The sequence below is a fragment of the Passer domesticus genome, chromosome 6 (assembly GCF_036417665.1).
Source record: "Passer domesticus isolate bPasDom1 chromosome 6, bPasDom1.hap1, whole genome shotgun sequence".
Classification (NCBI taxonomy): Eukaryota; Metazoa; Chordata; class Aves; order Passeriformes; family Passeridae; genus Passer; species Passer domesticus.
Window position 1 is genome coordinate 34789435 of NC_087479.1, and position 15748 is coordinate 34805182.

At 38.0% G+C, this 15748-nt stretch overlaps 1 protein-coding gene across 12 annotated transcripts in view; it reads right to left on the minus strand.

The window, feature by feature from the left end:
- MAP3K9 (mitogen-activated protein kinase kinase kinase 9) overlaps positions 1 to 15748 on the minus strand; it is a 140781-nt gene that overhangs the window by 111831 nt on the left and 13202 nt on the right. For all 12 annotated transcript variants that reach the window (XR_010364627.1, XR_010364626.1, XR_010364625.1 and 9 more), the window contains exon 3: positions 1139 to 1319. Coding sequence is in view for 3 of the 12 variants with exons in the window: in XM_064424403.1 (XP_064280473.1) it covers positions 1139 to 1319 (181 nt within the window). In the remaining 9 variants the exon portion in view is untranslated. The remainder of the gene's footprint in view (positions 1 to 1138; positions 1320 to 15748) is intronic.

Genomic DNA, 15748 nt, shown 5'->3' on the forward strand with positions numbered 1-15748 from the left:
GGTTTTACAGCATGCACTCACTTGTGGAGGAGCATTAGTGACCAGCAACAAAATCTTACTGCTATGAAGACAAAGATCCTGACATTTCAACACATTTTTCTCCACAAGAAAAACAAAATTCTCTCTATTTTATCTGTTTCAGATGTTCAGTACTAATTCTAAATCATCCAACATCCAGAAAAGTCGTTGTCCTAGAGCTATTTACTGAATTCTGTATTTACCAATCCACTTAACAGTGGCATTCAAACTCAATGTCTGGAAGTATATGGGCCAACCCTTACATTCCTCCCCACCAAATTAGCTCATTCACAGAAATTCCAGTGCATGAATCAATAAGACAATATATATATATATATATATATATATATAGATATATATAGATATAGATAGATATATATATAGATATATATAGATATATAGATATATATAGATATATAGATATAGATATATAGATATATAGATATATAGATATATAGATATATAGATATATAGATATATAGATATATAGATATATAGATATGTGTGTGTGTGTGTGCAAGTTACTATTTATGGATTACATACTCAGATGGACCCAGATAAGAGATCTATTATCCTATGTGAAAGACTAGAAGGGTGAAAATAATTAATAAAATTATTATGAAAACAAAAAACATAGTTTTGGGATTGAAACAGGATAGGGAATTCAATTAAGTACAGTGTGTGTGTGCATGTACATTAGTGACAGATTACTACCAAAACAAAGTATTTCAAAATTATCTTGTATGTAAAACAGTATAAAAATAAAGTACTTCTCAGATTGTATTATGGCCTTTGATTATGTCAGTCAATAGCCAAATAAGCCCAAAATGTCTGGTTAAGATAAAGTAGAGGGGATTTGGATTATGGATCTCAAAATAATCTGAATGAAAACTTATAGAACAACAAAAATTTAGAGGCATGCAGTAGCTGGTACACCACTTATTTTCTACAGTAACAATAAGTCTGAGATAAGTCTTACAGATGGAAAGCTGGTGGATAAAGTTTTCATAAGACCTGAGTTTTAATATTTGGTTCACCATTACTCATTCTTACACATAAAAGACTTCCTGGCAGGTCTAGTTACTCTTTAGTATCCAGTGACTTAATGCCAAATCAATACCTCCAAACATCGCTGCCTTTGGAGAACATGGAAGAGCGGATGACCTCAGGAGCCATCCAGGCATATGTCCCAGCTGCGCTCATTTTGGTAGTTTTATGCCACTCCCTGGCCAAGCCGAAATCCGTGATCTTCAACATCTTGTTGCTCAGATCTCCATTTTCCACCTTTTCGAGTATCAGTACTGGAGAAAAGAGGGGGGGTTGGGAATAAAACGTATGCAGAGTAAAGCTAGTATTTATGCAAAAAAGTATTTTCCTGGAGATCCCCCAAATTGGAAGATTTTCTCTGGCTTTTCATTATTCAAACATACATACCCTATTACAGGTTATTTCAGACTGATTCATTCATCTGACAGCTGAACAGTTCTCTAGCAAATAACTTCAAATTTAACCAAAGTACCAAGTCCCAGAGAAGAAATACGTAATAACATAATTATTTAATATAGTGCCTAGTGTCATTCTGTATAATACTCTGCCAAGAGGAAGTGAACCACTGTAACTTCTAGAAATCCAGATAAGGGAAGACATTTCCTAATTAATCCTCTCTCAGCAAGCCAGTAATAGCATCATTTTCTTGAACTGCTTAGAGGACTTTTTTGTAAATCCAGATACACACATAGGCTGGATATACCCTTCATGTAAATGTGTTAGGAGTAGAAGCTCTATGCACAGGTTTTTTTAAAATCACTATTGAAAAAAATTATTTTTGATCAGTAATAACATGCCTAATTCCTGAGGGCATATAGACCCCCATAGGCTCCCTCCCCCATCATTATTAAACAACTTTTTTCTGCCCTGTTTCAGTCCACAGCCAAGAACTTGCAGAACTCAAGAATGCTGATATATAAGATATATTCCTCTGTAGTTGGAAAGTTGTACTGTTACACCACCGAGTGTAAACCAGAGCCCACAAGTATCCACTCTGCTTTAGCAGCACCTCATTATCCTCTTAGGGCAAAGTGACCACACAAGTCACAGTAGCAATGTGACTAAAGAAACATAAGAATATGACTAAAGAAACAGAATATGAGGGCACTAAGCTTCCATAACTAATGGAGCCATAAGCCTCTGAAATGTTTTTAAGTCACTTTGTAAAGCACCACAAAGAAAGAAATATTTTTATTGGTATTATTCCAAAGACTTCACATAAAAAATCACCAAGCCAGTTACACTACACGGCTACTTTGTTTGTAATGTCATTACAGACACAACAGAAAGAGGTTCTTAGAAAACATGAGGATGTTGTTTTCTTTTTCTATGGATATATCAATTGCAAAAAAAAACAAACCAAAAATACCCCCAAACAAAAGAGACCCCATAACCTCCATATCAAACAATCATGGATCATAACAAAACCTATAAAAGGCAAATATGCTGCAAAAATTATAGAAAATAATCTTCAGGACCATTTTCAGCAGTCCATGAAATGAAAAGACTGAAGTGTCAGCCTCAAGCTAATACAGCTTTCTTTTTTTTTTTTTTGGTGGGGGAGGCGGGGCGGGCAGTGTCATTCCTTCCAATAATTAAAATGAGAGTTCCCACCAAATAAAACCCAAATATGTTATTTGAACCCTTCTACATTATAAGTAACACACATTTAAAATGTTAAAATACTGCTTTTACTTAAATAACAGATTTCACAAAATACTACTTCAAAGATTTCTGTGGGACAACTCAAGGTGTGAAGAAATTAGACCTATGGTTAAGCTCCTGGCTCTTGCTTCTTTTGCAAAATTTCTGACATGACTGAATGCTCCTTTTTCCTAATCACAGAGATAAGAGACTGAGGCCTAGTTACTGTTCTCTTCATTTTGGCAAAAAAAAAGCATATTTAGAATACTTCAGTGCACAACAGAACCACCACAAGAAATCAAGGTAGAGAAGGTGCCTTCCTTTAGGCCTCTTCTTCAAATTAAGTCTAACTTTAAGTCTAACTTCATCTAGCAGATGAAGAAGTGCTAAAAGAAATTGCTAGCAAGTCACTCATTGATTGCAAAGTGAAAAGCTTCCTAGAATATACATAGTGTTTCTTTTTCCAGCTTGTACCCATTCTGCCTAAAGAACTGGCAGAATAACAAAATGTAATTTTAAATTTAAATGCAGTAATTTAATTTAGAGATGTACAGTGATGTTGTATAGTTGGAGTAATACTTTGAGACAAGAAAGTATGGGTTTAGGGGGTTTGGGAATTTTTTTGCTTCCCTCCATAATCACAATGAGGAACAAACAAATTTATTGTTCACAGACCATTTCTGTCTGAATGAGGTCAATAGCAGGACAGCGTAGCATATATCAGAACAGATACATACTTTGTACATACCTTCCTGGTAAGAGGTTATTTAAGTCTAATTACCTTGATTTGTATTAAGTTCTAACAAAATAATTAGTACTTCCATAGTTCTTTTGTATCCAGAACTTGTTCTTTTGTCAGATGCAGGATAGTAAGAAAAATTACCATGACAAAAGACCACAGAGAAGGACAACAAAAGAGTCAGATTTATTGCAAGTCTGATTCCTTAGTTATATACTTGGCTCCTTTTCTATTTCCTTGTAATAACTGCTTGGAATAGCAATCTTGAAATCCAAATTTTAAAAAATTAATTTTAAGAATGGTATCTCTTTCCAGCATCTGTTTCAGTTCTCTTTATTGTATTATTCGGCATCAACAGGCTGACTTGCCAGAAGTCTCCCTTGCCCATCTGTCAGACTTTCAAACCAAAAGCCTTGACTCTCTCGTCTTGTTTTTGCCTGAATTTCAATGAAGAACTTGTAAATAGGTGAAATATTAATTTGTTTCAGTCTCCTCCTTAAAAAAAACCAAAACCAAAAACCCCCACTTTTATGGAGAACACAGAGGAGGTTGCTAGGACATTGCACATGCATTTTGCTTATGCTAATCAACATGGTCTCATTTGCTTCTGAGTTTTACCTACAATCAGTTATTACTCCTTGTTTAATACTCTCAGTGCAAGTCCTCTTCTGCAAGTACTACTTCTGCACTTGTATTAGTTCATGACAAAACAAACAAGATACATGAAACACGAACAAGCAACATGCTCTCTACAGTTACAGAATTAATGTACTTTCCCTATTTTAACAGGTTTGATCACTCAGGACTGAGATAACAGTGGACAGATTACTAACATCTGGCATAACTGCATTGAGTTTGCATGGCCAGGTTTTGGTAGTGGGTTGGGTGGAAGATGCTAGAAGCTTTCCCCATGTCTAGCACAGCCAGTCCCTGGTGGCTCCAAGATGGATGTGCCACAGGCCAACAGTGAGCCAATCAGAAGTGACAGTAACACCTTTGTGACAACATATTTCAGAAGAAGAATGAAAAAATAGTTATCGTGCAGATGTAATTGCATCAAGAGAAGAGTGGAGAGAGAATATGTGAGGGAAACAAATCTGGAGACACCAATGTCAGTGCAGAAGGAAGAGGAGGGGAGGAGGTGCTCCAAAGACCAAAGCTGAGCTTTCTATACAGTCCACGAAGGACCACATGGATGCAGAGATCCACCTGTACCACGTGGAGGAGACCCACGCCAGAGCAGGTGGATGCCTGAGGAGGCTCATACTAGAACAGGCTCCTGGCAGGGACCTGCAGATCTGGGGAAAGGTTTCCTGGCAAGACTTGTGACTGCATGGGGGACCCTGAAGGACTGCACCCCTGAGGGAAGAGTGCAGGAAGAGTGACCCATGTTGCAGCAGTTTGTAGAGTTGTTGCCTGTGGGATAGACTCATGTTGGAGAAGAATCTCTGTGGGAGGGACCCCACACCAGAGCAGCAGAAGGACTCCTCCCCCTGAGCACCAGCAGGAACAATGTGCGATGAATTGGGCATAACCCCCATTCACTGCCTCCCTGTGTTGATGGAGAGAGGAAATACAGCTGGGAAGGAGGGAAGATTTGGGTTTTTTTTAAGAAGTTCTTTTACTTCTCATTATCCTGCTCTGAGTTTTTTGCTAAGAAATTCAATTGATATTTCCAATTCAAGTCTGTTTTTGCCCGTAATGGTATTTGATGAGTGATCTCTCCTGGTCCTTATCACAACTCATGAACCCTTTGTTTTATTTTCTCTCCCCTGTGCAGGTGCAGAGGGGGTGACAGAGGGGCTTCCGTGGGTGCCTGTAATCCACCCAGCATCAACCTACTACACTACCAAAACAAGTTCAGGCACAGATATAGAGCACTTACATCAAAACACAGCTAATACACCAAGGAAGTAAATCTCAAACTTGTCTGCTGATTTTAAAGATCTGCAAGTGATACAGAGGTTTAAAATAGGTAGAAAATTTGAAAGAAAATTTTTCACATTCCCAGCCTTCAAAAGAGAGATTGGCAGCAAAGACACTGAACCTAGTCTGCAAGCAACCAGGGAAGAACGAGATCCAAACCAGAAAGAACATGAAGAACATGTATCAGCTTGTTAGGGGCAGATCAGCCTTTCCCTGTTTCAGCAAGGCCCATGCAAGAAATCTCTTCCTATGTGTGCAGGCATAGAGCCAGCCAAATTGCAGATGAAGGTCTGCTATGTACTACTACTCCTCTTCTTCCTCTGTGGCACAGGCTAAAAGCTGATCTTAAGTAGCATGGTAGGAGCCAACCAGCAGTGTGCAAAGGGGACTGGTGAAACAAATCAGGTATTACAAGCACATTCAGACAGCTTTCACCATCCAAAAGCTGCAGCAAAACTACATAATACAGGAAATCACCATGTTCTTTGCTTACTGTGCAAGTACAAAGGAAAGTATGGTGGCCTAAAGTAACTTTAAAATTGTTAGCAACCTTTGGTGAAGTGCACCATGCATGCGTGTCCTTACAGGAGTAATAATCCATTAGTGTTCGTGTATGTTTACATACAGTCCTGAAAGACTTGGAACTTGTCCTCAAGAAAATAAGCATTTGAAAATGAGAAATTAATTACAGCTCAAAGAAATTCTGTTCAGCAAGACAGCTCTTCAGTATCTCCATGTGTCCCAGTGTAGAATGAATATGATCAAATTTGCCTTAGCATATCTTCACAAGATGTTCCTTAGATCAGGCAGTCATCCAGATACAGATACATATGATTTAGCTGTGTAATTTCTACCACTAAGTGTATACCAAGAACTTTATTACCACATGGACCTTCAAGAGTCATTACTGATCCTTGATCTGACCCCACTGTTTTATCCCTCGAGAGCCAGGCAGACTGGGGATTCAGATTCAGATTGCAAGTGCTGAAAGGGGATTCAGACTGCAAGTGCTGAAAGACAACAGTCAATCAAGGCACATTAGAGAGCTGAGACAGAAAGTTAGAAATTAAATACCGAGCCTCCTCTTATCTAGGTTATGATGTGATAGTCCTTTTTCTTTGAAATTGAGATGTTTACTGAGCTTCCTCCATATTCTTCAATAACACTTTCAGTGCCCTACAAGAAGCATCAAGTTATTTTCCTATCAGACTCTTCTGAAAAATAGTCTAATGTGTCATCCTTATATTTTCAGTACTTTTTGACAGAGGTTTCCATCTATGTGATGCTTTGGCTTCTGCTCTGGCCAAAACAAGTTGCAGTAACAAAGGGGAAAGGCAACACTTCATGGCATGCCAGTTTCAATCCCTACAAAGAATGAGAGGGTGTAACTCTGTTAATGCTGGTACCATTTAAAGACGGTTTCTTACTTAGTATGGAAGTGGAAGAACAAATTATCTAATAACAAAAATCCTGTTATGCTTGTCTGTGATTTGTTGTTTTTCAACTCTGCTTTTCTAGCAGAGTTGAAAGCGATGGAAACCAACTTCTTGAGGAGAGGAGAGGTGAAGCCAATTTACCTTCCCCAGTATTAGCACCATTCTGTATGTACATTAATAGCCAGCAGGCTTTCCACACATTCCAATGTCAGTCTTACTGAGAGTTATTAATCTTGTGGAAGCACCCAGATCCTAGTGATAACAGATGTCAAAGGTTTTGGTTCTCAGTTTCATGAGCTACAGCTGTATATCAGTGGCTTCAAGAATAATGAGGGTTACTTTTCTAGAGCCAGGGCCAACTGAGATGCTTTTGTTGCTTAAACAGAGATTTGTACTGAAAACAAACATCACAGGAACAGATCCACCAAAGTACAACTGACACAATGTTATCTGACACTCAGTCAGCTCTTCCTCCTGTTCCACGGAATTCCAAATTATTATGCTTTACTAGAAAGAAAAAAAACATCTGCCTTAGTATTCAAAGCAATACAAAAACCAACTTGGTTAAGATTTCTAAAATACCATCATATCCTTCAGCCTTCATGTAGTTCCTACTGCTGGATCTTCAGTTCCATCTCATCGTCACAAGTCACTATGGAGATAAATGCCTTTCAAAAGGAGAAATCACTGCAGTGAAAATAGTGACACCTGCAGCTTCAAAATTTTATTATTAAGGATACCTATACAGTTACAAAACCACTGATTAGTTCTAGGTGGCAAAACACAGGACCAAAGTATCAAATGGATTCTGAAGAAATACAAACTGAAGTTACAAAAATTAACAGTTTAAATGCTAGCCAAGTTACAACGCTGATATAAATTAGCAGATAAAACTACAGAAGGGTTGCCCTGGAGGCAAATAAACATTTCTATAGAGATTAAATTCTGTCTTGCATGCTTGCAACCTGCCACTGCTTCACATGTTCAAAAGGTGAATTGTCTTCTCCTTCCTGTTCTCCCTAATCTGTAGCTGTGGATCATTACAGTGAAAACTGGCTTACATGAAACTAACTCACAGCATCTCAGAAGGCAGTCTTCCCAGGCTCCAAACAGTCAGAGAAAAGACAAAGCCTCTACAGAAGGGGATTCCAAGCATATATCTAATATACATGTCTGAATTACCCTCCACAGAAGCCTGTCATGACAAGAGGCACATCTGTCCTAAGTGCTTACTCAAGCCACATAAATCTCTCTGCTCTGATATAAACACGCTATTTCAATTACAGAAGTTCCACTACACACAAGATGTTAGAGAAACATCTGGTGAAAACCAATTTACTTATCATTCCAAGATTACCTCAGTGGTCTAAACATGTACAAAATTAAGTAGTCAGAAATATATTGTTCTATTAGTATGACAGTAAAACTGTCCTTTTGTCAACAAAGGCAGCTGAAGGTCATCTCTCATTGCATCTTGCACCATTCACCTTAATAATCACTGAATCCATTGAAAAGTCAAGGGTGAACATCACTGACAAACAAACACCCAAAGTCTTATGCAAGTAAGATATCACTTCCAGATATTATAGAGCTGTGTTTTCACTACTCATGTATCTACTAGAAAGACTTAAGAGCAGATATACAGATACACCAAAACAAAATAAAGATAGCAGGATAAAGATGTATAACCTTTGATGGGCATAAAGCTATATATCATTTGATCTACTTGTACCTATGCTTTAAAACACCTGAAGAGATTGGGTAAACCTCATCTAATATGTATCACTTCTACTTCTCAGCCAACTGCATTAGGAACTTTAAAACTGCAGAGCAAATTTTTTTGGGGAATATTTTAAACTTTGCTATAATGTTGCAATGTAAATAACTGCATTGTTGATATACTCTTCTTTCTACTTAACCCAGCTTATTTGTATTACAATGCTTTTCCTCTTTCCAATTATGCTAGAAGCTGTAAGTCTGAATCTCTTTCCTTCTGCCAGAATATATACATTTGTATCCCTTTCCTTTAATTTTCTTCTTCAACCCATCTACTCTCCTTCTAAACACGCTCCTCTATTCTACACAATCAGAAAAACCATCTGCAGCAAATTTTTCAACCCGAACGCTAAAACAAATATAATGAATCTTTACTTAGGTTTCAAGTTGGTCACTACGAAACCTCAGTCATATACCTCCTATTTTTAATCCAACACTATACTACCTCCTGTATGCACAAAAAAGATAGATTAAAGAGGTAGATTGCTTTCACCAAGGGAAATTTTTCACGAGGTGAATTAAGAAAAAAAAATTAGCAACAAAATTAACGGCTGCTGGTTTAATTCTCTGTTCTGGTCACATTACACCACCTAAAGAAGAAAATTTATTATAACTTCCTTTCACAAAAAGATACTCCCCCTGGAAGGTGGTAACACTGTCAAATTTTTCCTTGTTTCTCTTGGAATGGTTGTTTTAGTTTCCAGATACATTTTTGAACAGTTTGGACAGCATTCTTAGTGGCCAGTGGGCCAAAGCAATGGGGAACTGCTAGTAAGGAAAAATAAACACCTAAACATATTCTCCACTCCAGATGATAGCAACATCAAAGAACTGGTAGAAAATGGCTCCTCAACTGTCAACATTAAGTGTCAAGGCAGCAAAATATGGTCATAATGGCCTTTTTCTGGTTTCTGAGCCTAGAGAAAGGATTAGGTTAATCTGCATAGTTTAGTGCTGAACAGAATACTCCTTTGCTTTGCTTGTGTTACAAGCTGACTCATCACTTCAGAAGTAGAACAACATTCAGGAAGGAACTACTACAGTGTGATCTTCCAGAGCAAAAATATCCCACTTTTATCTATCAAAGTAGAAGAAAGGGGCTGGTGGTCTACTGCACGAAATACTATGAACAGTCAGGCATACCAAAAGCTGGCTTCAGCTTTTTCAACTACTCTGCTGTCATATTCCCAGTTTATTTGGCACGCAGTACACCAAGAAAATAAAGAAGTTCCTGACTTAAAAGGCAAAAGTTGGTAATAACAATACCAAGGAAATCAGGATTACTCTGCAATACCACCACGAGAGTTAACCACCAAACTGCCCACTGCCCCTGTACTTCATGATGACAGCTATATCAACAACTTCATACTCCATTTCCCAGTCCAGAGAATGTGTATGTGTATTAAAAAATGTGAAGATTTTGCAAAAAAATCTAAGACAGTCTCTTGTATGGTCCAGCTCAAACCAAGTCAATTATCTGTGAATAATGCTACTCAGTAAACCTGAAGCACAAGAATAAAAAGCTATTAGCTAATGAATGTCAGGCCTGATGGAAATGGTCACAATAATTAGGTGAAGGAGAAATAGATAAAGAAATAAGAGCAGGACTGAGTGCAGTGAAAACATACAGAAAGAAATATGTAAGGAAGACTGTTAGAAGACAAGGAAACCTACTGTGGGGGAAAAAAGCTGGAATTGTCATCTGGTACACCAGGATATAATTCTAACTTGATGGACGATTGCTGGTTTCATACTTAACTTTCAAATAATGTCTCCCCAGCAGAGACAGTACAACAGGCAGAACATGAAAAAAATTACTACCTAATGATAAGGCAACATTAACTTATGTATTTTACTGTAATATTTTTAAGTTTTATCAATTTTTCATACCATTTAATAGTTTTTCTAGCAGGCCAGGGTGGATATCAATGCTTTGAAACAGGTTTGGAGAACAAAGTATCAGAAGCTCTTTTGCCACAAATGTAAGAAAAATGGACTATAAAAGTTGTCCAAGCAAACCTGAGCTGAGAGGGAGCTCCTGCACCTGGAGACAAAGCAGGTGGTGGATGTCCCAGGTGAGGCCCTGACTGCTGGCCACCAGACACAGCACCTGGAGGATGCAGAGCTGAGAAGGCCTGAAACCCTCAAAGGTGCTGGCAATACCCAAACACCTGCAAGAGTCAGTGCACTTGAGTAGTTCTAGCTCAGTCTTCAACAACATTAGCACTGCTGTGGCCAAGTGCTTTGTCCCTCAACATTCTACAAATGTAGAAAGCAGTCACATCAAAACAAGTGGAAAATCTCAGGAAAAGCACTCAGCCTGTAATCGTATCCCACTCACACCCATTCCCAGGAGTCACGACCCATTACTTTGTGCAGTGCTTTTGTCCCCTTAGGGCCACATCAGCTGATGACATAGGCCAAGAGCTAGATGGTAGCAACAGCAGTGGGTGGGAGTGACAACAGAGGAAGGACTATAAATAAGATAAATGTCATTGTTATTTTACTTGCTTTAGAAACATACAGTTCTAATATTTAAATCATTAACTAGCTGCATGGACTTGGTGAAGATTCTTCCCCAGTCTCCCTTTTTATGTGGACTCTAAACAAGGTCTCTGCTTTACTTCCAATGCTTCAGCACATCTATCTCATTTTGTTAAGATTGAAGAGTGATGAAAAGACCACTAGTTACAACCTGAAAGGCTGAAAAATGTCAAGGGAAGTCAAATTCACATGAAATGACATTATTTCACCTGACTTTTCTCTCCCAGAATAATACCACACCTTTTTGACACAGCTGAATGTTTTTGCAGATCATTCCAGAGCAACTGAAGCATCAGTGTGCACAACAGCCTAGTACCAGATTTGTTTTCCCACAGGCTTTTGCTCATCTGCTACTGTACAATCACTATTTCAAACTTCACTAAAGTGAACTGTAAAGAAGGGAACTAATGCTTACCCTGTCATAGCTGGAATGTGAAAGACCACTGGCTGGAGTACCAGTGTGGGTGGGAATACTGGACACATTTTATTTCTTCCTCCATTTTGAAAACAGAACAGACTACTGTGGCTTTACTGACCAAAATGGAAAATACCAAAATGCAAACTACCAAAAGTGGTCAGATAGTTAATAAGCTTCAGCCCATTAACTGCCTCCATTTAGATAATTCAGGTACTGTAAGGAGATAGATCAGATACTCAGTCCACCAAATCCCAGGTACAGGAACTTTAATGAAAGAACAAAGTAAAACCTTTAAAAACCAATGCTGTTTCATTTCAAGATCCTTAAATGCAAAACATGAGCAGGGTTTCAGTTCTATAATGCAAGTCATTTCTGTGGTATGATTTAAGAGGAATCCAGCCCATACAGGAAGGTGCTACCAATAAAACCTCTCTCTGCCACCAATATAGCAGAAGTCTCAAGTGCAAGAGTTGAAGTAAACAGAAAATATTTTCATTTCCAAACAAATCCAAATTTATCCAAAAATTGCTTAACACAAATCTCCCAAGAAAGCTAAAGGCTTAGTGAAGTCAGAGGGTTGCCAAAGCAGATAAAAGACTGAGTAATATCACAGGATCCAGACTCTGCCACCCACCCACAGCAGAGTATGTCCAAAACTGAGCCAATCTGTTACAGGAAACTTTGTTTTGAACAAAGAATCTTTTCACTCAACCACGTATGTTTTCTAAGGCGTGTTTTTGAGACCACAGAATACCTATGCAAGCAAGGAGAGCTCTGAAAGAGGCTTATTTAATTTTAATTTCTTCTCTGACACACAGAGACCCTGGAATTTCACAAGTGGGACAGACAATTTCAGCCTACAGAATATTTTCCACTCATCTCCCCACAATATAGGTATAATTTGCACTTTGTACAAATCCCTTTCACTGCCTTCTAGATCTATTTCCAGACGAAATACTTGCAACTACTGCAAGGCTGTGAAATTCATGCAAATGTGGATTAATACTTTTAAATTAAGACTAATTCAGAAAAATCAGATAAGCATCTTTTGCTTCTTGCATGGGACAATTGCTACTTTTTCTACTTGCTTTTATCTGAAAAAATAATTAAAAGTTCCACTGTAATCTGAAGAAATGAAATGCAGTCTGAAATCTTCAGGGTTTTTATACAGAAGGTACTATAGTAATACAAGTATTAAACATTCTCCTCTAGCTTTTGAACAGTCCTTACTTCAAGGACACAAATATTCATAGATTAAACAAAAATATTCTTGAATAGAAGGCTGCTTCACTGAAATTACTCTGATTGTTCCAATCCTATTTTTCCCTCCTATAAATAAGGAAAATTTCCCAAGATACATGTTAGCTCAGATGCTGGAGGTGGTAAAACCTGGATGTTAGATAAAAAAATAGCCTTAATATACTGCTTCAAGCTGCTGCATTGTCTCAGAGAGACAGAGGATAGCTATCAAGTCTGCAGTTAGCCTAACAAGTCAAAAAAGCAGCGCTATTGCAAAGGGAACAAGGGACTGAGGTTGCCAGGCAATCTTTTTTTTAGTTATTAAGTCCTATTGGCAGTACACTGGCATTCTGTCTTGAGGATAGAACTAAGCATTTGGGAAAGGATTTCAAAAATTCGCTCCAAAATGAGACCTCATATTGTAGCAGTTTGCCAAAATCTAATTTGCAATTTTAGCTCTACCTTCCACAGTCAGCCAGCACAGCTTTGCTTCACAAGTATCCAGATAATGAGCAATCTGCTCTTGATCCTGCATTCAGAGTACTTAAAGTGATTAACAGATCTGCACATGGAATAAGACCCGGCTTTCCGCATGTAGCCTTTACCTACCTTCTGTTGGGTACTCTGCCATTCATTTCAGCAGGACTGCATCTTTAATATCTGTTTGAGGTATAGAAGGCTAAGTGTTGCATGAGATGCTAGAGAGGACAGAACTTAAGACCCACTCAAAATTTCACATTTTAGAAGCAAAACCAAAACCCACAAATCTTGCTTCCAGTAATAAGCAAATATTTTCTCTCTTATTACTAACCACTCAGCAACAGTACATTAAAAAATGTATGTACACCTTGGAACCAATGCCTTCTTAATTACTAGGTACGAATCAGGGTTCAGCAAATCCATAAAGCTGCATGACTGTCCTCTTCTATCAACCTAAAGGAGGTGATGGATGTGACAGCACAGCAGTTCTTGGATTTTAAGCCATGCAGTACAGTAACTCTAAAGAGCTAATGCATAATGGGGGAGGGGAGAAGAAAGGCCTCCAAAGCCCCGATATATTTAGAATCGATCCTTTCACCTAGCCAGGCTGTAAAAAGTCTTATCGCTTTAGTGATCTGTACAAAACACTTTGAATGCTCAGGTGAGTTTCTGGGAAAAATAGAGCTGTTCAGTTCAGGTTTCAGACTAAATCCTACCATACTGCTGACATTGCAACAACCTCTAGCTCAGGCATGGATTATTGTACTCTTTACAATCAGTTAAATGCTCCAAGGAAAAAATATAATTACATCTGTACTCAACACAGGGCATTGCCAAACTGTATCACTTTGAAACCCTGCAACAAATCAAGAACTCTATTAGGCAGCAACAAAAAAAAAGGAAAGGAAAGAGTAAAATCACATGAATGGTATTCATCATTTATCACTCAAGAGACTGTCTGAAAAGAGATTTAATAGTAATGCTGGTTCAGTGGGAGCCGTTTCCAGGCAAATATAAACATGAAATTAATGATGGAAAAAAGTAGCCCAAATTGTTTTGTTTTGGTTTCAATTAAGACATCTTTATGAAACAGTAAATAACACCAATACCAACTCATTCATGGAATAAGCTGGTGCTCCAAAATCTAGACGGTAAGAAAGACATAACTCCACAGGCAGCAGCACAATCTACACCAGAAGCTGGGGTGTTTTATTGGGTATTTAAAATCAGATTCAACTTAAAATATTTTTAAAAGGCAGAGAGGTATATTTTCATTCATCAGAACAAATGTTAAAAGGCTCTTAGATGCAAAATCAACACCAAGCTAAGTAAAACTCAAGAGTTACTTAGATACTGCCAAGTTTGACCTTAGAGTGAGCAGAACAAGTTGTCAGCTGCTAAGAGGGCATTCCTGCACTATTGTACATGAAAGTCCACATAAGGTAGCAACTCATTAATAGAGCTATCAAAAAGCTGTTGACTTTTTGATGTGCTACATTTCTGTTAGATTTTTTTGACCCAGCTTACCCTGTGATTAATGATTCTAACTACACAATAACCTGATGAAGTCTTAGGAATATTCCATGGTTACCAGATAACCATAATCATATCAAAACCCCACATTAAGTGGCTGCATCAAAAAAGAAAAAGCTAATCAATAAACCCAGGGCAAGACTGGCAACACTTCAACAAGCAGAATTAGGCATATCAAGTTCTAGTTATCAAAGTTATAGTATTTTTCTTATTCTCAGGATCCTTGAACAATGCAAAGTCTAAAGGAACTAAAGACTATTCTCTAACATCTTTCCATAGGCCCATACTCATGAAGGAGAAACAACAAGAAATGCAATGCTTTTGTAGTAAGTGGACCACACTGCCTGGTCCACATACATGTACCATCCTTACAGCAATTATTAATACTAGCATTTCTTTATAGTATACCAGGAAGCTCCCAGGAATCCCCAGTTTAAGCACAGAAATTGTTGCAATAAAATCTTAGTGGTAGAAGTATTTACCTGTTACTGGTAAGTGGAGCTGCTGGCACACTATAATTTGCTACACATCTCAACAATTAGTCTATACATAGGCAAGGAGGAAGCCAGGCTTGCATTTTAGATGTTTCCAGTTGTAATACAAACAGGAGATCCCAGTATTTCTCAATGGCCAAAGCAAAATCCAGGAGCCTGCTGCACAATACATCAAAGATGGACGTACAGAAAACTGGGAGCTTGGCTTGTAGCTGTAAAAATTATCCCAGACGTAAGACATACATCATTCAAAACACCTACAGAATTTCAGAGACAATTTGGAATCCATATGCGCACAAGATAATGCTTTCTCTTTTGGCGGGGGGGGGGGGGTATTTTTGTTTTTAATAAAAAATGGTGTTATAATAAATGTGTGAGCAATACAACAATGCCTCTAGAAAACAAAGTGGAAGGGCTGTGTGTGGAAGTAATACAAACACTTCATAGGAAGGCT